Source organism: Rhinolophus ferrumequinum, chromosome X, assembly GCF_004115265.2.
Source record: "Rhinolophus ferrumequinum isolate MPI-CBG mRhiFer1 chromosome X, mRhiFer1_v1.p, whole genome shotgun sequence".
Classification (NCBI taxonomy): domain Eukaryota; kingdom Metazoa; phylum Chordata; class Mammalia; order Chiroptera; family Rhinolophidae; genus Rhinolophus; species Rhinolophus ferrumequinum.
The window spans coordinates 672,022-698,081 of NC_046284.1; the positions used below are offsets into that span (position 1 = coordinate 672,022).

Genomic DNA, 26,060 nt, shown 5'->3' on the forward strand with positions numbered 1-26,060 from the left:
ACCTGTTCTTTCTTTTTCTACTCACTGGTCCATGATCTCCTTTAATCCTTATTTTTAGTTTTGCTTTCCATTCTGTTATAGCTCAACAAACTAGAAATTTGAAAAGACCCATTGCATACTTAGAAGTCAGAGATTTTAAAGTACATTGTGAATGTGTTGTAGGCTTAGTTACTGGCATTCCCTCATTTCAAAAATGAGGAACTATTCATTTTTACAAATTATAATTTTTCTGAGACAGAACACTGCCCAAGTCATGAAACTTATTGCCAATCTTTTCTATTAAACAACTAGACAATATGAATACAGATTGTCTCTGTCAGCCTTTACTGATCTGAGAAGGAAAGAGAGGATAGTCTTTGGGTGACACTCTGACTTATTCAGATCAAACAGCACACATACCTCCAGTTACTCTACTCGTCATGGTAGGTCTTGACCCCATTTCTCTTTTCATTACAACTTCTAGAGTCAGCATAGGCCTACTCTGGGTGATCAAACACTGTCCTTTAATCATACGGCATTAAAGTTATCTGTGGCATTCTGTTATCTGTTAACCAGGTACTCATTCCTCCAATTGAGACTTACTTTTGACTTGGTGCCTGGAATACACCAAAGCTCATTAGTCTTAGAAGCCAAGCCAAACACTAACATGAACACAGATGAACTCAGTGGAGTGGCCAGTAGAGTTCCCATTCTCATTTGCCAGCACAGATTTGTTGACTGTTTTCAGCACTTTGAGCAAACAAGGTTGAGATGGAGATGAATAAAAGCCAAGGTTGAGACAGAGATAAAAGCCAAGCAGAAAGACAATTAAAGATTTCATAATGTTATAATTATTAAGTTTTTATAGAGTATCAGACTGATATTAGAGATATCATGGAAAATGGGTCTCAGAGTGCAGGTGTGTTTTCCTTCGACTATGAATGTTAATAGCATCCAGTTGAAAGTTTCATTTATTTGAATTTTCCCTTTCTCTAGTTATCTTAAATAATCAGCTGGAGGAAAATGGGTCCCTGGAAATTTCTCCAAATCCAAAAGCACCAAGGCCATTTTTGTAATTCATCACTCTTACTGTTCGGGCCTACCTGTACAACCTATCTTAGGTCATTGAAAATCCACTAATCAGATTATGTCACAGAAATGGCAGTGTGAGGAGTGCTTCTTGAAATCTCCCCTGGAATTTACAACAAATTGAACAGCTACAATTCAACAAAGGACTCCCTGTGTGGCACACAGGTACACCTGAGAGACCCACAAATTAAATCTTCTAAAGGTGGGCAAATTAGGCGAGTGGGCAGGAGGGAAAGAAGTGCAGAGACACGGCTGCGGGCCACAGGACATAGACCAGAGCTTGAATCTCCCTACATTGCAGAGCTACCACAGTCATAGGAGAGGGAAGAATTTGGAGGGCTAGCCCTCCACTTACGGCCCACAGTCCTGCCTGAGGGATCAGCATATAACATGACTGAACCTAACTTCATGGCAGAGACCTTGGAGCAAAGACTGAGGGCAGAAGGGTGAGAATGGTGGTTTAAGACCTAACTGCCAAGCAGAGGACAGAAGACATAGGCATGGAGCCTGGTTGACCTCTCCCTACCCTCCCAGAGCTTGCCCCACCCCCACTCTCCCAGTGCTAGAAGCAAACTCCAGAAGAAACGGTAGCAGTGCCAGATTAAAAAACAGAATATTTATGGCTCTGAGAACTGCAGCCCTGCAGACTCACAGCTCAACTAATTCTAGTGAAAGGGAAGGAACTGTACGGGCAAGACAACTGTGTGCTAGTAATCACCATTGCTCAGAGTCACTTCTCACAACCCACCCACCCCCAACCCCACTTTTTTGGGAGGATCCCTGCAAGGACAACCAGAGCACTGAGACACACAGGCTCTGCATTGGGCTGCAGGGGGAGCATTAGGATTTCAGAAGCTCAGAGACTATCCCTTTCCACACAGAGGCGGTGGTGCCCTGAGACCCAGGTGACCTGCCCACATAGGAGAAGCCCACCTTCCAGGGAACCCCCCCCCCCACAGTGTGAGAAGCCAGAACAGTGCAAGAGAAAATATAATGCTACAGCATGAAAGAGAATAAAAAGCTGCAGCAGGAGAGAAAATAAAACATTTTACCAACACCTATTGGAAAGCAAAAGAAAGACTTCTTCTTCCTGTTACAGAACCCACTTCTGTAGATGCCCAGGAAGAGAAATAATAATTCATTAATTGCCATGAATAACCAAGGTAAGAAGGCAGCTCAGAAATAAAATGAAAAGTTTCTAGAAAATGAACTTAAAGACATGGAAATATGTGACTTAAATGACAGAGAATTCAAGATTGCAGTTCTTAAAAAAACTCAGTGAGATGCAAGAAAACACAGACAGGCAGTTTAATCAACTCAGAAACATAATCAAAGAACAAAACAAACATTTTACCAAAGAGATTGAAATTTTAAAAAAGAACCAAATAGAATTCCTGGAGATTAAGGACTCAAGAAGAAAAAAAACATTTTAAAAAAGAGGAAAAAGACAACTTGCTACTGCAACACAGAAATCAACTCACAGCATAAGTAGTGATAATTTGTGAGAACAAAAATGTAAAAGAGGAAAGAGTAAAGGTCTGAATTGGCAAAGGGGAATGGAGATAAGAAGCATGCTGAAGAAAAAGGACTACTGTAAATATGAAACTTTCTTTTACAAAACCTTAATGGTAACCACTCACAAAAAATCCAGAACTGAAGTATACAACATAAAAAAAAAAAAAAAAGAAGCAGAGGGAATAATCACAGAATACCACCACACTGAAATAACAGACAGCAAAAAAGGGCAAATAAACAATGGAGACACTGAGTCACCAGAAAACAAAAGATGAAATGATAGGAAATCCTCATATATCAATAACCACCCTAAATGTAAATGGACTGAACTTACCAATAAAAAAGCAGAGTAGCGGATTGGATCCAAAAACTAAATCCAACTATATTCTGCCTCCAAGAGATGCATCTCAGCTACAAGGACAAATATAGACTCAAAGTGAAAGGGTAGAAATTGATACTCCAAGCAAATGGTATTCAGAGAGAAGCAGGTGTTATCATACTTATATTATATGAAACAGACTTCAGGATAAAAAAGGTAACAAGAGACAAAGATGGACATTTCATAATGGTAAAGGGGACTGTACAACAAGAAGACATAACAGTCATCAATATTTATGCCCCCAACCAGGGAGCACCGAAATATACAAAGCAACTACCAACAGAACTAAAGGGAGAAATTGAACCAAACCCAATTATGGTAGGGGACCTACATACATCATGGACGACTATGGACAGATCATCCAAACAGAAAATAAATAAGGAAATTCAGCCCTAAATGACACATTAGATGAAATGGACATCATTGACATTTATAGAGCACTTCATCCTAGAACATTAGACTATACATTCTTTTCTAGTGTACATGGGACATTCTCAAGGATAGAGCATATACTGGGACATAAAATCAGCCTCAGCAAATTTAAGAAGATCGAAATCATACCGAGCATGTTCTCTGATCACAAGGCTTTGAAACTGGATATCAACTGCAAAAAGAAAGCAGGAAAAACCACAAATACGTGGAGATTAAACAACATTCTTTTAAACAACTGGATCAAAGAAGAAATAAGAGGGGAGATCAAAACATATATAGAAACAAATGAGAATGAAAATACATCCTATCAAAATTATTGGGATGCAGCGAAAGCAGTAATAAGAGGGAAATTTATATCATTACAGGCCTATCCCAAGAAACAAGAAAAATCCCAGATAAATAACCTCACATTACACCTTGAAGAACTAGAAAAAGAAGAACAAATGAAACCCAAAGTCAGCAGAAGGAAGGAAATATTTAAAATCAGAGCAGAACTAAATGAAATAGAGAACAAAAAGACAATAGAAAAAATTAATGCAACAATGAGCTGATTCTTTGAAAAGATTAATAAAATTGACAAACCCTTGGCTAGACTCACTAAAGTAAAAAGAGAAAAGACACTAATTAACAAAATCAGAAATGAAAAAGGGGAAGTTATCATGGATGCCACAGAAATACAAAGGATCATCCAAGAATACTATGAAGGACTATATGCCATCAAATTCAATAATCTAGAAGAAAAGGACATGTTCTTAGAAACATATAGCCTTCCTAGGCTGAACCATGAAGAACAGGAAAATCTAAATAGACCAATCAACAGTAAGGAAATTGAATCAGTCATCCTAATCCTTCCCAAAAGCAAAAGTCCAGGACCAGATGGCTTCACTAGTGAATTCTACCAAACCTTCAAAGAGGATCTAATACCTGTCCTACTCAAACTCTTCCAAAAAATTGCAGAAGAGACAGTAATCCCTAACTCATTTTATGAAGCCAACATTACCCTGATACCAAAATCTGATAAGGATAACACAAAAAAAGAAAATTACAGACCAATATCTCTGATGAATGCAGATGCAAAGATCCTAAACAAAATTCTAGCATATTGAATGCAACAATGCATTAAAAAGATTATACATCACGACCACCTGGGGTTCATCCCAGGGGCGCAAGGATGGTTCAACATACACAAATTGACCAATGTGATATAGCACAAACAAAATAAAAGACAAAAATCATGATTATATCAATAGATGCAGAAAAAGCATTGTCAAGATACAGCATCCATTTATGATTAAAACAATAAAATGAGTATAGAAGGAAAATACCTTAACATAATAAAGGCCATACATAACAAACTCTGCTAATATAATTAATGGTGAAAAACTGAAGCCCTTTGCTCTATAGTCAGGAACATGACAAGGCTGTCCCCTATCACCACTGTTATTCAACATAGTATTGGAAGTCCTAGCTAGAGCAATCAGGCAAGAGAAATAAATAAAAGGCATCCGAATTGGGAATGAAGAAGTTTTTGCAGATGACATGATGCTATATATAGAAAACCCTAAAGACCCCACCAAAAAACTATTCAAAACAATAAATATAGTCAAGTTGCTGACTGCAAAATCAACATTCAAAAATCCATGGCATTCCTACATAGTAACAATGAAATCTCAGAAAAAGAAATTATAAAAAAGTGATTCCTTTTGCAAATGCAACAAAAAGAATAAAATACCTAGGAATAAACGTAAGCAAAGATGTGAAAGACCTATACACTGAAAACTATAAGACATTTTTAAAAGAAATTGAAGAAGACACAAAGAAATGGAAAGTCATTTCATGTTCATGGATTGGAAGAATCAACTTAGTTAAAATGGCCGTATTATCCAAAGCATTACATAGATTTAATGCAATCCCCATCAAAATTCCAGTGGCTTTTTTTTTTAAAGAAATAGAAGAAAAAATCATCAGATTTATATGGAACCACAAGAGACCATGAAGAGCCAAAGCAATCTTAAAACAAAAAGAATAATGCTCTAGGTTTCACATTCCCTGACTTCAGCTTGTAACACAGAGCAACGGTACTCAAAACAGCATGGTATTGGCAGAAAAACAGACACATGAAATAGAATTGAAAACCCAGAAATAAACCCACATAAATATGGACAGATAATTTTTGACAAAGAAGCCAAAAACATATAATGGCGAAAAAAAGCCTCTTCGATAAATGGTGCTGGGGAAATTAGAAAGCTGTGTGCAAAAGAATGAAACTAGACTGCTATCTGTCACTATGTACCCAAATTAACTCAAAATGAATCAAAGACCTAAACATAAGACATGAAACAATAAACTGCATAGAAGAAAACATAGGTACTAAACTTATGGACCTTGGGTTCAAAGAACATTTTATGAATTTGACCCCAAAGGCAAGGGAAGTAAAAGCTAAAATAAATGAATGGGACTACATCAAACTAAAAATCTTCTGCACAGCAAAAGAAACCATCCACAAAATAAAGAGGCAACAAACGGAATGGGAGAAATTTTTTGCAAACAATGCTTCCAATAAGGGGCTAATATCCAAAATATACAAGGAACTCATACAACTCGACTACAAAAAAACAAACAACCCAATTGAAAAATGGGCAGAGGACCGGAATGGACATTTCTCCAAACAGGACATACAGATGGCAAATAGACATGAAAAAATGCACATCACTAAACATCAGAGAAATGCAAATAAAAACCACAATGAGGGCCGGCCCGGTGGCTCAGGCAGTTGGAGCTCCGTGCTCCTAACTCCGAAGGCTGCTGGTTCGATTCCCACATGGGCCTGTGGACTCTCAACCACAAGGTTGCCGGTTTGACTCCCGCAAGGGATGGTGGGCTGTGCCCCCTGCAACTAGCAACAGCAACTGGACCTGGAGCTGAGCTGTGCCCTCCACAATTAAGACTGAAAGGACAACAACTTGACTTAGTAAACGTCCTGGAAGTACACACCGTGTACCTCTAATGACAAATAAATTTGAATTTAAACTTTTAATTAAAAAAAAGAAAATTCACTAATCCTGCGAGATTTCTCTATTGAAAGCATTTGGAGGTCTTCTTTGATCTCCCTCTGCCTTCCATTCTGATCATCATCTATGCCACTCTGAACATATGTAGTGCCACTCACCTTTCATCTGTGAAACCTCTCATCAAAGTATAATTATTCCCGGATGCTTTCTCAAACAAGAAAAATGAGAACTGGATTCTCAGCTAACTCAGAGTTGTGTTTGGTGACTGGATTCATTCCTTCCTTCCACCTCCTACCAAATAATTTATTTCTAATCCAAACTGCTTAAAACATTTTTAAAAAATTACACACTAAAATCAAAATGCAAAGCTGATCTCAGAAAACGTTTGCTAATTATGCTAATACACTGTTATTGTGCATATATGTGAAATATAGAAATGTGTATATGTGTATGATCATAGGAAATATATGATGTCAGAACAGCATAGTGGTTAAGAACATAGGCTTTAGAGAAGCAAAACAGTATAGGAAAAATGCTGACTGCTGTACCTGGCACATATTAAGTGCTTACTAAATACTGATTGAAGAAATGAATGACTGACTGAATGAATAAATAAATAAATAAGTAAACTGTGCCACCTTAGAATTTAGCTCTTGGAAGGTAGGCATCACATGCTGTGTAGACATGGCATAGGGCATTCACATGACAGGTGTACAAAGAATGCCAAAAGAATATGAGGAGTGCCCCTAAGTAAAAAGAACTGAAAAAGGACCCACTGCTTCTAGCTTGGTGGAGTTTTGAATGGTCAACATGTTTAATATAAGCAGCAGTAGACAATCCTGATGAAAGAATTGGATTAACTTATTTATGTTTCAGAAGGCACAGAATGTGAAATTACACTTAATTAGAAACAAAAATATTGTGACTTGATATAGTCTTCCCAGCCCTTTCACGTTACCTTACTTAATCCTAACTATTCTGTTGGTGTAATTATTCCTGTTTTACAAAGGAAACCAAGGGTAAAAGAGTTAAACTACTTTCTCAAGACTGACTAGAGGGAAATGGTAGGCAGGAAGCATAAAGCCAGGTCTACAATAATAAAAACATAAACCCAGTGCCTTTTCCCCTGAATCATGGCTGTCTTCCCTGAAATGGTAAAGCAGATAAAAGCAGCCAATTTAGGGGAGTAAGAAACAACCCTATAGGGACCCCACAAAAGGCAGGGTCTCTTTCATAAAGTCAAATTAAAAAAGCTAATAAGGGAGGACCTGGGACGGCGGAGTAGGCAAATGCTGTGCTCACCTCCTCCCACAACCACATCAAAATTACAACCAAACTACAGGACAACCATCATTGAGAACCGTCTGAAGTCTAGCTGAACAGTAGTTTTACCTCTAACGACATACAGAAGAAGCCATGGCGAGACTGGTAGGAGGGACAGAGACGCTGATAGGGCTGGTCACACACCTGCGTGTGACCATTAAAAATCAGGAGGGATATCTCAGCTACGGAGGACTCCCCTGAGGAGTGAGAGGTCCCAGCCCCTCACTGGGCTCCCCAGCCCAGGGTTCCAGTGCTGCGAAGAGGAGCCCCACAACAGCTGGCTGTGAAAACCAACTGGGATTCCATCCATCCAGGTGATACGGATAACTGCAGGAAACCCAGACATCCGCTTAAAGGGCCTACACACAGACTCGCTCTTTCGCAGGAACTCACCCTGGGTTCCGGTGGAGAGACAGCAGCTCGGAAGGTGCCAAACAGAGAGACTGAGTTGTGTAGCCTCAGAGCAAGGGCTGGAGGGACAGAATCCACTGTCCCTGTACTGAGCTCTCCTCCTATGCAGCCAGCAGGCGGGCGCCATCTTTCCTGTATTGAGCCCTCCCCCACTTAGTCAAATCTGAATCTGATTGGCCTGGTCAGCTCCACTCACTTTGCCCTGATGAATCCCTGGGACCAAGCCCCACCCAATTCAAGCATCACCACAGGCTCTTTCAGTGGTGAGCAGCCACCTCAGCCCGCACTGCAGTCTTTCTATAAATCACAGAATTTGAGAGCTGGTGGCTGCCAGTTTGATCCTTCCAATTATTGCCAGTACCCCACGGCAATTAGCATCTCTAAGTAGTGTGTATTAATTCCTGCTCTTAATTCTTCCCAAGTATCCCGGAGAAGACAGAAATACTCAGTTTCTGGGTGTCATAGCTCCCACGCTTCTCCTAAAACAATTTTGCAATATATGTATATTTAGAGCTATAATAACTTCATACCCTTTCACCCAATAATCAATTTATAGGAATCTATCAGAAGGAAATGATCAGATTCAGGTAAAGATTTATGTATAATGATACTCACGAAGTCATTATAATACAATTATTAATAATACCAAAACACTGCAAACAGACAAAATACCAAACAATGGGAAATGACTAAATTTTGACATATTCAAACACTGTACTGGTATATAATCATAATTTACTTTCAAAGATTACATATTGATATGGGAAAATATGAAAGTAAAAGCAATATACAATATAAAACTTTTTAAAAACATGAACTATACACACATACATAAAAATGTTATACAATTTAAACATACTAAAATGGTAGCAGGTGGTGGGATTATGGGAGATTTTTATTTTCTTCCCCATACTTCTATTTCTTATCTTTTTGGTAATGGAAGCAGGTATTTTTATAATAAAGCAAAAACTTAGTTCTGGTTGCAGTATCTAACATATTAAGTCTAACCTATTTTTGAAAGAAGCCTTTCTAAATTTTCTTTCAGATATTAATTTTGGTTCAACACAGTGTGAGAAAAGAAAAACAATCAGTGGTCCTTTCTAAATAAGAAAATATAGGGCAGGTTTTATAGATTCCTACCTAGAGTTCTTCGTATCATGGTGGTATCACCTTGGACAATATTACCCTTGGGAGATAACAAAGCAGGTGCAGTTTTGGGTGGCTGACCAAACCTTAGTTGAAGAGTTATGAAGTAAAGATCAGTTCCAAAATAATGTGTTGGTCCTTCCAGCTTGTGGCTATGTTTCACTAGGTGGAGTTTTTGACGCCACTATTCTATTTGGAAGCCTGACCAGTTTCATAAATATCATCCATTCATCACCATTCACAGACCTTCAAAGGCATAACAATTTGAAATACACTAGTGTTATAGAATCATTTCATGGAAACTCACAATGTCATAATTAAATGAGGCTTTAGAGATCATCTAGCTCAGGGGATATGATATGAATATCCCATAATCACCCGGTAACATAAATAATGAAGCAGGTCATCTGTAAGAAAACTCCCCTTCCAACAAACAAACAAACAAACAATCCCATTCTCCCATCTCGCCAAACCTACCAAATTTTTTAAAGGAATATATGTATCTATCATAGTCTGTATTTTTTCTCAATTTTGAAATAAACATGCATTCAAGAAATAGATATTTTTAACTATACAAGGAAAACAAGACAACCTGAGTTTAAGGGAGACAAAAGCGAATAGGAATGACCATAGCAAAACAGGAAATAAATGCTCCACATAAAAGGGTCTACTCAGCTCCAGCTGATTGTTCACATGTGGAATTGCTCAAGAAAAGCCGTAAATCTGGATTTCTACATGAAGTCTCTTAATTTCAAGTGCTGGCAACTGATTAAAAATGTGTGGGAAAAGCACTGCAGGTCAAAGACGTCTGTTTGAGGACTGGCTGTAGCTTAGTTTGCAATCTTGATCCAGCCCAACCTCCTACATTGGGAGTACTGGATAAAATCAGGCTGATATTTGTTAAAGGTCACTCAGGTGACAGAACAGGGATTACAACTCAGATTTATGATAATTACAATGGGTGAATTCTAATATCCCCCAGAGAATTTCCTATATTTAGGTTAAGTGAAGTATCCCATGAAGTGTTAAATATTATTTAATGGCAAATTTAAAGGCATGTGGCTTTTACCCTCAATAATATAAAATGTCATGTAAAAGTATTTTCTACACAGCACATCCTACTCCATATCCAAGAAGTTATCAATGAAAAGTATAAATGTTTGCACTATTCATAAAGTTTCCATAAAATAATTTTAAAACAAAACATTATGAAACTTCTCTGTAGGTTTAAGTATGCCATCAGTTCTAACATTTTGAAATTTAAAGTCTTTTTGAAATATTCAATACAATTACCAAAGATACTGGGAAACATTGACGTTTTTCTTGCTATGTTACATTTTGCTGTTTTGTCAAATTTGCAAAAGTCTGTCATATGTTTTAAAGATTCTCATTACGTTAATCAGCTTGAGTAGTAACTCAAGCAGAAGACGTTAACTCTTTGAATTTCTTGTACAATCTGCTGACAAGACTCAAAACTTTTGCTAACTAGCTTCACATTTCAACATTTCTTGCACTAAAAATTATGTTTAGTAGCGTGGAACTCCACTTGTACTTTATTTTTAGTTTTATAGTTCACAGGTAGGCATGCAAAGACATTTTTAAAAAATCCTTACCTAGCCAAATGCCAAATTATTGGGCACAACAAAGTTTCCCCAAACCACTATATAGCACGAAATACAATACTTACAGGATCAGATATAACACTAGCAAACGTGGGAAGGGTCAATATGTGAACTACAATTTTTAAAAGGAAGACCTAAGTAATTACCTTATAATTATGCAAACAAGGAAGGGAAGATGCAACAAAGAACACACAACTACATTCAGTGACATAGATTTGCACTTTATTGTAATTTTGCATCCTGAGATAATAAAATTACATCTGACAAATCGACAAAGACAGAAGCAGCAGTGAACATTTCAGAGAGGCAGGTCTCCTTCATTTTGGCACAGCTGTATGTAGATTGAGTTCTTCTGGGACTGCGGGGGTAGGGGGGGGCGGGTCACTCCAGAATTCAAGGGCGAAAAATGAATCCATTCCACAGGCTATGTAACAATCAAGATGCACTTTTATTCTTTTCTGGTAAAGCTGTTCCAACGGGAATCCTCTGCCAAAAAGTAGAAATCCTAGGTTTTTCATACAGATGCTTTGATCAATGCCTGCTTCCTGGCTACCAGGATTTCCTGTTTTTCAGCCGAGACTTGTATTTATATTTGTTTAGTCCAAGGATAGCAAACGAGCTTTTAGATTATATAATTTCAAACATTTGTAACTTGTTTCAATGTCTAGGCATTAAAACAGTTTAATACTATACTATTTGCTTACTAGAAAAATGGAAAATTGATAAAATTAAGCCAAGATAAATGCAAACAAAATGAGCAGGAATAAAAGGAACATTTGAGAAATTATTGCCTTGACTCATCACGTTGAGTTTATACACAGAACTACTTTGAGACTCAGAAATTGATATTTACCCCAATGCTAGATTATGACATTATAATACTTTCCACATTTGCAATCCTATGTGTGTGTATGTATGCTTTACACATACACACCCAAATAAATTAGCTCAGTTATATAATCCAGAAACAGAACACATAACTGAAGGCAAATTCTAACCTGAAGTTATATAGTCCAATCTAGCGAAAGCATACAAACACACATAATCTAGCATTTCATTATTTAGGGGCTGGGTAAGCAACCTGTGGAGAGGGTCAAATAATTTTAGTTCCTTTATAAAAGTGGTTCCCAACATTTCACCATAAGGATCCCTTTATTATTCCTTCCTCATGTTTTCAAGTATTTTGTTTACTAAACTGCATGTGATAATATGCTTTCTCATTTTTCAAAAAAAATTAAAAGTATAACTGCCATTCACAGCTTCTGATCAGTGTGTGACAAGCAGTATTAGACAGAATTGAGAAAAATTTAAGCAAAATGTATGGAAATTCAACATCATTGCAGAAATCTTATAGGTAAATGTATGATTTCTAGTACCTTTTTGAAATATTGAAAAAGGTTCAAGGATGCCCTAACTGCTATCTCCATCTGCCCCCAGTTGGGAACCACTGCTTTATATCCACCTGCTTCTCTTCCCTAAATCAAGTATTAACATAACACAATTATCCATGTTAACACATAGGGGATTAATAACAAAATTTACTACTGAAAAATCGATTAACTGCAACACTCATTCTGTAGGGTTTGATTGAGAAAACAAAACATAACAACATAGATTTAAAGTAATTTAGAAATTACAAAATTATGACATCCAGTATATCTTTCAGTCAACTTCAAAAATCACATTAATATATGAAAAAAATCCTCAATTCCTGTGAGGTAGGTCCAGATTATTGTCCCCACTTACATAATGAGAACATGAGGTACAGAGGAATTGAGCAGCAGAGCTAAGAATTGAACCAACCGGAAGTGACTCGGGTTTGAATTCCATAGCACTTTCCCTTCCATCTAGTATTATCAATTTGTTCCATAGGTCTCTTTGAGGATATGGAACTTAATAAGTCACTGAAACAGATATTGGATAGAATATGAAACTCTTTTCGCCTCCGTGTCAAAGTGGGTCCTCCCATATCTCCATTGTTGTCACAGCTCTATTCTTGTTGATACCAACTGCATAGTCAGATTCCACATAGGCAAAGCCCACAGACCTCAGTCCTCAGTTCCTAGAGAGACTACATTCATTCTTCTCACTGTATAGGGCTGAGGTCTAGCAGGCGTCGGGTTCTTTGAATCTGTGTGATATGAACACACATCAGCTAGGAGCCAGTTGGTGAATCAAACGTTTACGGTGTGCAAGGCACTGTGAGAGTTTCTACCAAGGGTAGTAGAGCTGAGCAAAATCATTCTGAGATTCTATAGAGTAAAAATTTCTAAGAATTCCTTGAATCACAGAATGTTAGGTGATCTCTAATTTTCTGTCCAGCTCTAAGTTCAACTCCATGATTTAACAGATAAAGAGACGACGTGTAATTTAAGTGACTCGCCTGGAGCCCATAAAATTAGATCATTTCCTCATATAGTACGAATCTGACAAAGTCCATAAAAAGTGGAACATTTTCTCAGGTTGCCATCATTAAAATGAAAGGGCTGGCTCAGAATCAGGAAATAGAAATTTTGGGCAAGATAAGGATGTTTGTCTATCTATTTATCTATCTATCTACCTTCATTCTTATTTTTAGTCCACATATTAGATGAACAGGTAATATTAATGAACCCTATTCCTTTTCTGTGGAAAATTTCCCTATAGTTCACCATTTAAAGGAACCCAAATAATTTGACAATGGTTGCAAAATTCATTATTTTAAAGCAGAATTTTATAGCATAAGAGGACATAATTTCAATGAATTTGAGTATCATACAATCAAATTAGCAAAAAGTATCTCCACTATGTGAAACTGCTCCAATTAAATGTGTGTATTATAATTTCCATATCCTCCTGGGTCAAAGTCAATTCTAATGAAATACTGTTCAAGTAGTGAGGTTTGATTTTTGTAAATGGTGGTTTATTTCTAAACAAACTTAAAATGTTAATGATTTTTTAAAGCTCTCATACACTTGGAAAAACTCTATTCGTTCAAAGGCTTACAAATGTTATGGAACGTCACTCCAATTATTAAGAAAACAATAATAAATTTCATTAAAAATGGCAGAGTACTAAATATTAACACAATATGATTAACTGATAAGACATTAGTGCTTATAGGTCATAATAATATGAATAGTGTGTCCATTAAATACTTAAGTGGGTTTGGGTGGGGCTTCAATCAAAGACCATTGTTGTTCCAGAATCATGTTAAATTACACGTTTAGTAGCATTAGAATTATACTAGGTTTCTAAGTGACTGATAGTCTTGTTTTGTAATATTTTGTCACTAATATATCACATGATTGGGGGAAAACAAGGAAACAGGCTTTAAATAATAAATAGAAGAAATATAACGTGTTAGCGAAATATTCTTATACTTAGTTGAAAAAGATGTTTTTAAATCTAATGTCTACTAATTCATCCGTTGTTTCCTTCAACATAAATGTTATCTTTGTTCGAAAAAGACAAGGCACTTCTCCATCTACCTATAACATTTGACTACAATGGCCTCCTTCCTAAATTAACATAGGGGGTAGAAGGGAACAAAGAGTAGCTGGAAAAAGTTAGAGCTTATTTCATTTTATGTACAATTTGGGTGTTTAAAGAGGTAATGGGGGTGGAGATACATAAGGGGACGTTAGAGAAGGACCAGTTTTAACTTGTAAACTCAAAGCTTTGTGAGATTTATAGACTTTGGCAAATACATGTTATTTTCTCTGAAAGGACCACAGCAGGTTTCATAAAGGAATATTATGCAACAAAGAAATTCAAAATTACTCTCTTCAATCCAAAAACAACTTTCACAAAAATATTTTACTCACTTCATGAAAAATATCCAAGTCTGTTTTATCTTGAGGATAAAAGAAAAAAAGGTCGATGGGGGAGGAATTAATGACCACAGTGTGCTCTGTCATTTCAGCACTCACTGTTGCCAATTTCATTAAAAGAAAACACCCCCTCCCTACCAAAGCACTTCAAAATACCTAAACGCTAATCAGCCCTGTCCAAAACAAAATAGCTTGAAAAAGAAGTCATATAAGAAAGAGAAAAAGAAAACTGGGTATTTTCTGAGTAGTTCAAGAAAATAAGGTGAGTCAACCAGCATGATGATCAATAAAATAATAAATTTAAGAGTGATTAGACTAGGTTTTAAAATTAAGTTTACACATGCTGGCAAATGGTTTTCATGACTTGAATTATACTCTGTCACCTCCAGGTGCACTCTATTCCTGTCTCAATATTTGTATCATGGAAACAATTCACCCCCTTCTGCTTTTCTTTGAGCAAAAGCAAGTATGACTTATACATGGTAGAAAAAGTTACTATGACCATAGCATGGTTAAATTCTAAGTTTATAGAAAAAAATGACATTTTATGGGTAGATAACTTAAAAGTAATTATTCTATCAGTTATAATTAGAAATTTTGTATTATTCTGCAAACCAATTTTGGTATTAAACTGTCACAGTTTGAAGCATAAACCTGTTATTAGCTGGAACATAAAGCACAGATACAATTTTTCCCTGACCTCAGCTATAAAACAAGACATTTGGTATGCATTTTCAAAGGTTTCCACCTTGTCTATAAAAATATAGCTTCAATTGTACAGCAAATAGGCAAATGACATAGGCAGGCACACACAATGTATTAAAAATTAGAGATTCTGGGTGGTTGGGTGTTATCGAGGGGGCAATGGGGCTCTACAGAGTGCGGTGAAAAGTGTTTGTGCAAACAATTATAGCCACATATCAAACAGTGTCTCTTTCCCCCTGTCTTCTTTTACTGGATTTTGGATTTCAAATTAGGCATCAATTTCAAAAGTGGCTTTAAAAGGCCTGACCTTGTATGAGGAAATGATTGTTCCCGCCACTGGGATGAATGCTTGCCTAAAGAAGTTACTAAAAGCAGTAAGAGTAAGATAATAAATAAAATATTATTCAGTCCCAGATACTTTTATTTTTAGCACTAGGAGCTAATGCCTATGTAGGCATACACTTGCGGTTGAATTAACACAATATAAAGCTTTTATTATGCTAAAAATTCAAATTCTAGAACAATTAAGAGTGTGGTACTCTCACTCATCTTAATTGCAAAGAGAAATAGAGAAATATGTATCGATGAAAAGGCTACCTATGTGGTGAATATATAAACTAAAATACTTTTGTCTAAGTAAACATTAATGTTTAAAAAAGATTTTCAAAAATAAGATTAAGAATATTTTATCGCTTATGATTCAGTTTCTCAATTAGCTTTCTCTCTTTCCCAAAGTAGAGGTTCAGAACTCCAGAAAGGGGTTAACAGTGGCTTGGATGGTGTCTAGACATTTGAAATCTTGAAACACTCCTTACACGTCATAATTATGTGTATTTTCAAATGAGGGAATGGAAACATGAAGGGAAATAAATGAGGACAGTGAGGCTGTGAAATGTTTCAGATGTTAAATGAATTACTTTAGGGGTGGGAGTGGGGTACAAAATGGGAATTATTATATTAAATGGAAAAAAATAAGGTTCCTGGCTTCAGGTGCAATGCAGAATATCTCAGACAATGATTTCAATTTCAGTCAACTCATTACAAAGGGCAACCCTGCCCTACACCTAAAATTTTTAACATACTTTTATGGTGTTGCCATAAAATAGTATGTTAACAGTCTGTACATTCAAAAGGATGCTTGCAAACTTCATTCATATTAAAATCTATGCAGAATTGTTGGCAAATACAGCAAGAGTAATATTACATTCTGTAAACCATGGCATATCACATTTTACATTATGCAAAGAGACAATATTTACAAGTCTTTAGGAGTTTAAATATTTTATCTACTAACATAAGTGATAATTTAGCAAAGTGCAGGACAAAACCAGTGCTATTAATTGCATGTCCTTTAAAAGCAGGTAAGAGTAAAACGATTTCTAAAAGCTACCAAAAGCTTATTTATGTATATCCAACAAGGGATTACAGAGCATTAAAGTAGCCTAGAAAAATGATGCATATTTAGAAACAGTGAGTATGAAAATAATAAGGCAGCATGCTCAGAATAAGATTTTGTGTTTTTTAAAACACCAGCACTGATGTTTTATCTTTAATGGTAACTATACACACACACACACACACACACACGTATTTATTTAAAAATTAACAGTGCAAAACACAAGCCTCATTTAACAACGAAAAAACGATGTGCAAATTTTCTTCTTAAACCAACACAAATAAAAGTGTGAGGAGAATATTCTACCATTGTAAAGAATAAGTTGAACACAGCAAGGAGACCATCTTCATTCCAAAATCATCTACAAGGCACTAAGGGTAGGAAATGACAGGTAACACAGAAGGGACTGAATAAAATTCCTCAGTCAGGTCGGAATATGGGATATTTTGGTAAGAATTCTATTAGTATTACCTGCAAAATAAAAACAAACAAGAATATAATAACAAAATAAATTTCACTTGCTATACGAGTAACTTGTATATAACCCAGAAAGTCTATAATCATTTCTCACAGGACTATATTTTGGTCCTATACTACAAAGTAAGTGAAATATATAAAACAGTTATACAAAGAATATACCACATGTTTTCATTAGATTGGTAATTAAATGAAACTGGCAAGTATAACTACTTACTATAGCTAACAGTTTTTATTACCTGATTTACAATAACTATTTGTTTAGGTGCAGAAAAGTAAACCCGGTGAAATTATTATGTCCTTCCCCACCTTCCCCACCCTCATTTATCTACATAACATCTATCTATATTTTTCAACTAAAGCTGCTGATATTGGTTGAGTATAGTAATCTATCTCTTACAAGTTGTTTGTAAAAAATAATAAAGTGTCCAAATGGTTTGATTAAAACATTTTAATTAATTTAAAAAGGTTTGGAAATATAATAATAAAAACCTAAAATATATATATATATACTATTATAAATTCAATACATAAATTTATAATAGTGTATATAGGCTTTATCTATAGTAGATTTTAAATTTGTGGTCATTTGTACATTTTTCCCCCAAACTATTCAAAGTGGAGAAAGATACCAAAATAATTCTTATTAATGAAATGGAATGTTTATTAAATATATACTATATTTCAGCAACTTGAAACTTGGATAAATTTCATTCTTTTCAATGTTAATGATGCTGAATTTCTCACATTGGCTATATGTAAATTAATGCTTTATGATTAAGACTGCAAAGCTTTCAGTAAAAAAAATAGAAACTACAGTTTCTTCACTTAATGTTAAATGTCAGCTAAGAAAAAAAAAAAAAGCCAGAAAAGTGAATCCGTAATTCAGAAATCAATTCCTATATTATGCAACTTTTGACAAGATTACATTCAGAAATAGCTTGTTCAACAGCAGCTGTACCCATCAACACACGCAACAGATTAAGGTTGTGCAATGTTTTCTGTCATCTGAGCATCCTACCATGTTTCCCCGAAAATAAGACCTAACCGGACCATCAGCTCTAATGCGTCTTTTGGAGCAAAAATTAATATAAGGCCCAGTATTATGTTATGTTATGTTATATTATATATTATACTATATTATACCCGGTATTATATATTATATTATACCCGGTCTTATACTAAAATAAGACCGGGTCTTGTATTAATTTTTGCTCCAAAAGACGCATTAGAGCTGATGGTCTGGCTAGGTCTTATTTTTAGGGAAACACGGTAGCTGAGATTTTTCTAAAATCTAAATAATTGATAACTTTCAAGATAATTTATGTTGACTACAAATCTAAAGAAGATGGAAGGAAACCTCTATGTTCCAAATGACAAAAGTTCAGGCTGAGGAGGAGAAAAAAGGTAGACAGACGATTTGACAAATGATAGACATAGTGAAATATAAAAATTAGGACAGAATCCAAAAATTTTTAATTAAAAACAACTGCATACTTACATACTCCATCATATTGCTAGTTTCACATTTCCTTTTAGTCAACTTCCAGTGCAAAGCAAGCTAAGAAAGTACAGTTTGTTAAGAATTTTGATATCAATTTATACTAATCATTACCTATACATTTGAATAAATCACTGAAAACAATCCAGGAATAAGTATAAGATCCAAAACACAGCATTTAAAAGTACCTGGTAAAGATTATACATTAAAAACTGAGGGTAAGGGGGATCAAATATATGGTGATGGAAGGGGAGCTGACTCTGGGTGGTGAACACACAGTGTAATTTATGGATGATGTGATACAGAATTGCACACCTGAAATCTATGTAATTTTACTAACAATTGTCACCCCAATAAATTTAAAAAATAAACAAACAAACAAACAAACAAACAAAAAAATCTGAGTATTAATTCTCTAATCCATTCTTTTGGACCTGAAAAATTCTCTCTTTTTTTCCAATTTAATAATACAAATATAAGAATGAGGCACTTATTTGCTTAAACTTTCTTACCTTGTGATATAATCTGTTATTTTCCCATTCTAATAACTTCTGAATTGATCTTCTGGTCTAAGAGGAAGAATCAAGACTTTGTCACAAAATGAAATTGAGGAGTTTTGTAAACTATGTAAGATCCTATTATTATCTCCTCTTGTTTTTCTATTAAAAATCAGAAAAAAACAATATAACTGACAGAAACTGCCAAAAGAGGAAAGGTATTTTGGGTGATTAGTATACTATTATAATAAGATCTCCCTCCCTCCCTCTCTCATACACACACACACACACACACACACACACACACACACACACTCAGGATTTTAATATATGCATTTCAAAATGAAATATGTACAAATTACTGTCTTGTGAGTCCATTCACTGGACTATTGTGAAAACATTACTAATACTGTTGGTAGTCCATTTATAGACCTGATCTACATTTTCATATACATTTTCACAGGGTTACTTTTTTCAATATATATGCAATATATCAAGCTAATCTGATTCTTCACAGAAGAGTTTCCTATCAGAGCTCCTAGCACAATGCCTGGCAAGTAGTAGTCAGTCAAGGTCTACAGGTTCAATAAAGCAAGCCAACATATATCAAAATTTCCACTGTTAAAAAACAGCCAGTCAGAAACCTTGTATTTAGAGGAAACAATAAAAAGAGAAGCAGCACTATAGTAGGACAGAGGCCGAGTTTCTCCATTTGGAGTGTATACATTTTGTAAGGAGTAAGAAAAGTTTGCAAAACCTTTGAAAACATTAAAATAAAATATTACCAGGCAGTTTTGATTCTTATCTAAAGAGTTTTATGAAGTTTCTGATATAATAGGTTAGTAGGACTTGTTAATTTTTAAAATTACTCCCTAAAATTAAACGATTTACAAATCAGACTATATCTGAGACGATTTCCAGAGCATCAACACGAGAAACTATTCTACCTGTTCAACTATGTAAGTTAACAACCAACAGCAATTATATTCAGCTCATATACAATGCCAGCTAGAGTTTACTGTGGAGTCACTAGACTGGATAGAATCTCTCTAAACAAAATCAGATAGCTAACAAATAAAGAGATTGAATTAGTAATTATAAATCCTTCCACAAAGAAAAACCCAGGCCCAGACGGCGTTAATGATGAATTCTACCCAACAGTTAAAGAAGAAATAATACCAAGAACATAAATATAAAACTCTCAACAAAATACTAGCAAGCTGAATCTATCAACATATGAAAAAGATTATATACCATCACCAAGTTGAATTTATCCCAGGAACACAAAAATAAATTGATGTAGTACATTACATTAATAGAGTAAAAGGCAGAAACCACACGATCATCTTCTTCAAGATTTAGAAAGATCATCAAGATTTAGAAAAAGCACTGGACAAAAATCCAATACCCATTCATGATAAAAATCCTTTAAAAAATAAGAAAAGGAAACTTCCTCAATGCGAGAAAGGGCATCTATGAAGAACCCACAGCTAACATCATTCTTAATGGAGGGAGACTAAATGTTTTCCTCCTAAGATTAAGAACAAGACAAGGATGTCTCCTCCCATTACTTTTATTCAACATTGTAATAGAAGTGATAGCCAGGGCAATTAGACAAAAAAAAAGAAATTTTACATTTCAAAAGGGACATTGTAGATGTAATTAACATTACTAATTGTTTGGCTTTAAAAGAGGGAGATTATCCTGGATAATTTTGGTGAACCCAAAGTAACAGGAGCATTTAAAAGTAGAAAACTTTATTTGGCTGGTGGAAGGATAGTCAGAGGGGTTTGGAGCTCAAGAAGAACACGAACCACCACTGCTGGCTTTAAGGTGATAAGGGTCACATAGAATGTATAAGAAGGAAATGACGTCTGCCAAAACCTGAATGAGCTTGGAAGCAAATTCTTTTCCAGAATCTCCAAGAAATGAACGCAGCTCTTCCAGCACCTTGATTTTGGCCTTATTAGATCCTAGTAAGAGAACCCAATTGAACCATGCTGTGCCCAGATTTCTGACTGTGAAATAATAACAGGGTGTTGTTTTATGCCATTAAGTTTATGGAAATTGGTTACATTAGATGGAAAAGTAATACAAGGATCAGCATATAAAGATCAATTGTATTTCTATACACTAGGAAAGAACAATCTGAAATGAAAGTAAAACACCAATTCCATTCACAATAGAAGAAAATATTTAGGAATAAATTTAAGAAAAGAAGTACAAGATTTGTAAACTGACAACTAAACACATTGCTAAAATAAGTTAAAGAACTGGTATTGCAGATGACATGATGCTATATGTAGAAAACCCTAAAGACGCCACCAAAAAGCTATTAGAAACAATAAACGAATATAGTAAAGTTGCCGGGTACAAAATCAACGTACAAAAGTCCACTGCATTCCTATATACTAACAATGAAATTTCAGAAAAAGAAATAAAAGAACAATTCCTTTTGCAATTGCAACAAAAAGAATAAAATACCTAGGAATAAACTTAACCAAGGATGTGAAAGACCTATACACTAAAAATTATAAGACATTTTTAAAAGAAACTCAAGAAGACACAAAGAAATGGAAAGACATTCTGTGCTCATGGATTGGAAGAATCAACATAGTTAAAATAGCCATATTACCCAAAGCAATATACAGATTTAAAGCAATCCCCATCAAAATCCCAATGGCATTTTTTAAAGAAATAGAACAAAAAATCATCAGATCTGTATGGAACCACAAAAGACTCCGAATAGCCAAAGCAATCCTAAAAAAAGAGAACAATGCTGGAGGTATCACGCTCCCTGACTTCAGCTTGTACTACAGGGCAACAATAATCAAAACAGCATGGTATTGGTAGAAAAACAGACACACAGACCAATGGAATAGAATCGAGAACCAGAAATAAACCCACATAAATATGAACAGATAACTTTTGACAAGAAGCAAAAAACATACAATGGAGAAAAGATAGCCTCTTCAATAAATGGTGCTGGGAGAATTGGAAAGCCACGTGCAAAAGAATGAAACTGGACTGCTATCTGTCACCATGTACCAAAATTAATTCAAAATGGATCAAAGACTTAAGCATAAGACCTGAAACAATAAACTGCATAGAAGAAAACATAGGTACTAAACTCATGGACCTTGGGTTCAAAGAGCGGTTTATGAATTTGACTCCAAAGGCAAGGGAAGTAAAAGCTAAAGTAAACGAATGGGACTATATGAAACTTAAAAGCTTCTGCACAGCAAAAGAAACCATTGACAAAATAAAGAGGCAACCAACTGAATGGGAGAAGATTTTTGCAAACAGTGCCTCCGATAAGGGGCTAATATCCAAAATATATAGGGAACTCATGCAACTCAACAACAAAAAAACAAACAACCCAATTGAAAAATGGGCAGAAGAACTGAAGTGACATTTCTCCAAAGAGGACATACAAATGGCAAATAGACATATGAAAAAAATGCTCAACATCACTAATCATCAGAGAAATGAAAATAAAAACCACAATGAGATATCACCTCACCCCAGTCAGAATGGCTGTCACCAACAAGACAAATAGTTAACAAGTGTTGGAGAGGCTGTGGAGAAAAAGGAACCCTCATACACTGTTGGTGGGAATGCAGACTGGTGCAACCGTTATGAAAGGCAGTGTGGAGGTTCCTCAAAAAATTACGAATAGAATTACCATATGACCCAGCAATCCCTCTCCTGGGTATCACCCCAAAAATCTGAAAACATTTATTCCTAAAGACACGTGTGCTCCAATGTTCATTGTAGCTTTATTTACGGTGGCCAAGACATGGAAACCACCAAAATGTCCTTCGATAGATGAGTGGATAAAGAAGTTATGGTATATATACACAATGGAATACTATTCGGTGGTAAGAAAGGATGATATAGGAACATTTGTGACAACATGGATGGATCTTGAGAGTATGATGCTAAGCGAAATAAGTCAGACAGAAAAAGCAGAGAACCATATGATTTCACTGATATGTGGTATATAAACCAAAAACAACAAAAGAACAAGACAAACAAATGAGAAACAAAAACTCAGACACAGACAATAGTTTCGTTGTTACCAGAGGGTAAGGGGAGAGGTGGGTGGTAGATGAGGGTAAAGGGGGTCAAATATATGGTGATAGAAGGAGAACTGACTCTGGGTGGTGAACACACAATGGGATTTATAGATGATGTATTACAGAATTGTACACCTGAAATCTATGTAACTTTACTAACAATTGTCACCGCAATAAACTTTAATTAAAAAAAAAGTTTAAAGATATCTTCCCACGGAAGGGGGATCATTCAAAGACTAAAATAAAGTTTTAAAGAAAATGAGATTAAGATAATAGTCTTTTTGTTTTTATTGGGGAACAGGGCCCATCAGCTCCAAGTCCAAACCGGCAACCTTGTTGTTCAGAGTTCACACTCTAAACAACTGAGCCATCCGGCCGCCCCAAAGATAATAGTCTTAAATTCATGACATAACTAGAAATGTCATGTTGGAATGTTGTTTCAACATGTTCAAAACTAAGCAGGATTCCTGCCCCGCCGCACCAACTTTGTAGGTCACTCCCACTTATGCCTCTTCAGATCAGAAGTCTTTCCATATACTGGTAGGTTGGAAATGCTTTAAATCAGAGCTTCAGGTTTTGTAAAACGAATAAGTAACCCAGTTACATTTATATTTACTTAAGTACTCCACTAACACTGCACTTATTTAAAATGATGGGAAGCCATGTTAAGTGATAAAGTGTTGATAAAGCTTGGACAGATGACTTACTGTACTCTGTGTCCCTGACTCTCGTTGCCTCTAGAATGAGGACAGCATTGTTGTGAGAATGAATTAAATCATGAAATATACTTGGCAATAGCAAGTGTTCAATAAATCTTAGCTCTTATCACTAGTATACAATAAAATTGTTACTCACTCTTTTGTTGAGACAAATAACAGGCCACAGGCTGCAGCCCAGGGTGCAGCAGCAGCAGAGACAACCACACAGCAGCCATCTCCCATTGACTGGGAGGGCTTTTCTCAAACATGCGTTCACACGGCCAATGCTGGTCTTGAATTCCTCTGGGGCCACCTACAACAAGGGCATAAGCTTTAACAGTTTGTGGGCAGCTTTCCACTATTCATCTCTAAACCTAAAGAAAATGTTTGTCTTATTACAAATACTTTAAAGAACAACACATGTCTAAATAGATTTCCTCCCTATCTTCCCATATAAATATATATTACATGCTCCTGGATGACATTAGAAAGCAAAACAACATAATTTTATGTTTATAGAACTTATTCTGATGTTCGAAAACAATCTTCTGCACTTGCCAACAATAAAATGATGGCAATGAAATTTGTGGTAAAGGATACCCACCAAGCAGTTTTCTTACCAAATATTCTCAATATTAAGGCAGTATTAATAGTCTCCAGTCACTCTGACAAGAAGTTGAGTAAGACTAGAAGCGTAACATAACAATATGAAATTTAAATTAGACTCTGGCAATATTCTTGGATTACTTTTAAAAAGGCAACAACTCTCAAATCTTTTCTCCCTGGCAAATTTGCAACATAACAATTTCAACACTTGCCACTGTTCCCATTGTTTGTAAGGAATAGCTACACTTAGAAAAGGCAGTGAGGAGTGATTACATTCAAAAACCAATCTTAAAATTCAGCATAAAATATGCTCATGACTGTTGTAAATTTTGAAAGTTGAAAGGTCCTTATACAAATTTAATATTTTGAATTACTACCTCCATTGCTGGAAGTGGCTGCTTGTGCTTCTCTGTAAACAATGACAAAGTCAGTTCAAAGGCAAGAGCATGACAGGCATAATTAGAGTTCCACCTAAAATTCTGCTTGAAAGTTATATTATACAATTCAAAGGTTTACTAAAGATAGCTTGCTTTCAGTGAAATCACATTTCTGAATCACAAAAATGACTCCCTTTGATTTAGAAAGCTGTCAGACTGTAAAGTCTATGGGGGAAAAATATCCAACATTTGGCTGTGCAAGCAAAACATGAAATTGTTAGGAAAAAGAAACTGCTGTAAAAGAAAAACCCGATTAGCACGCTTGTTATCAAAAATATAGAGCTTTACAACTCTTCCAAGTAACACTTATACTAGAGGAATCAATTTACTACATTTTTGTCTTTTAATAAACATGTCTTAAAGTCAACACTACAAAACATATACCTATTAGCAGATGTTAGAAAACTACATGATCACAGAATTCAGCACCATCATGATTAAAACATTAAGGAATTATATTAGCTTTATTAGAATCGTTCATTCTACCCAATAAGGTTAACCGCTTAACCCACACATTTGATTTTCTTCCCAATATGTTGACCAACATCAACTGTGAAATTGTGAGGCTCAAAACTGTATTTACAAGGGGAAAGTAAACAAATTTCATTCTCCATCTAGACTGTTGGCAATATGACCTAAAGACAATCAATGAGTAAAAAGAATTTCAATTAAATGACTAAATTTCTGAGGTAAATATGAAAATAAATTCAGAGAACCATGGCTCATAACTGAAAATAGTAAACACCAACAGGCTAAGCACATTAGACAATAAATCAAGATTTGGATTCTAGCTACTTATTAGCTATGAAAAATCCTAGGTAAATTCATTTAATTTTTCTGAGTTTTAGTTCACCATCTCTAAAATGAAAATAATAGTCTTTGTTTTATGTACTTCACAGGTAATGGAAATTATACCTTAGAAAGAACCTCCTGACTGGAAGACTT

General features: G+C 35.4%; 1 protein-coding gene across 1 annotated transcript in view; it reads right to left on the reverse strand.

Moving 5' to 3' along the window:
* Positions 1 to 14,935: 14,935 nt before the first annotated feature.
* Positions 14,936 to 26,060, reverse strand: part of CHIC1 (cysteine rich hydrophobic domain 1) — a 33,104-nt gene continuing 21,979 nt past the window's right edge. Inside the window, exons 3-6 of the mRNA XM_033116169.1 lie at positions 24,230 to 24,385; positions 19,311 to 19,367; positions 18,799 to 18,858; positions 14,936 to 17,291 (exon numbers count right to left, since the gene is read on the reverse strand). Coding sequence (XP_032972060.1) covers positions 17,241 to 17,291; positions 18,799 to 18,858; positions 19,311 to 19,367; positions 24,230 to 24,385 — 324 coding nt within the window. The 3' untranslated portion in view covers positions 14,936 to 17,240. The remainder of the gene's footprint in view (positions 17,292 to 18,798; positions 18,859 to 19,310; positions 19,368 to 24,229; positions 24,386 to 26,060) is intronic.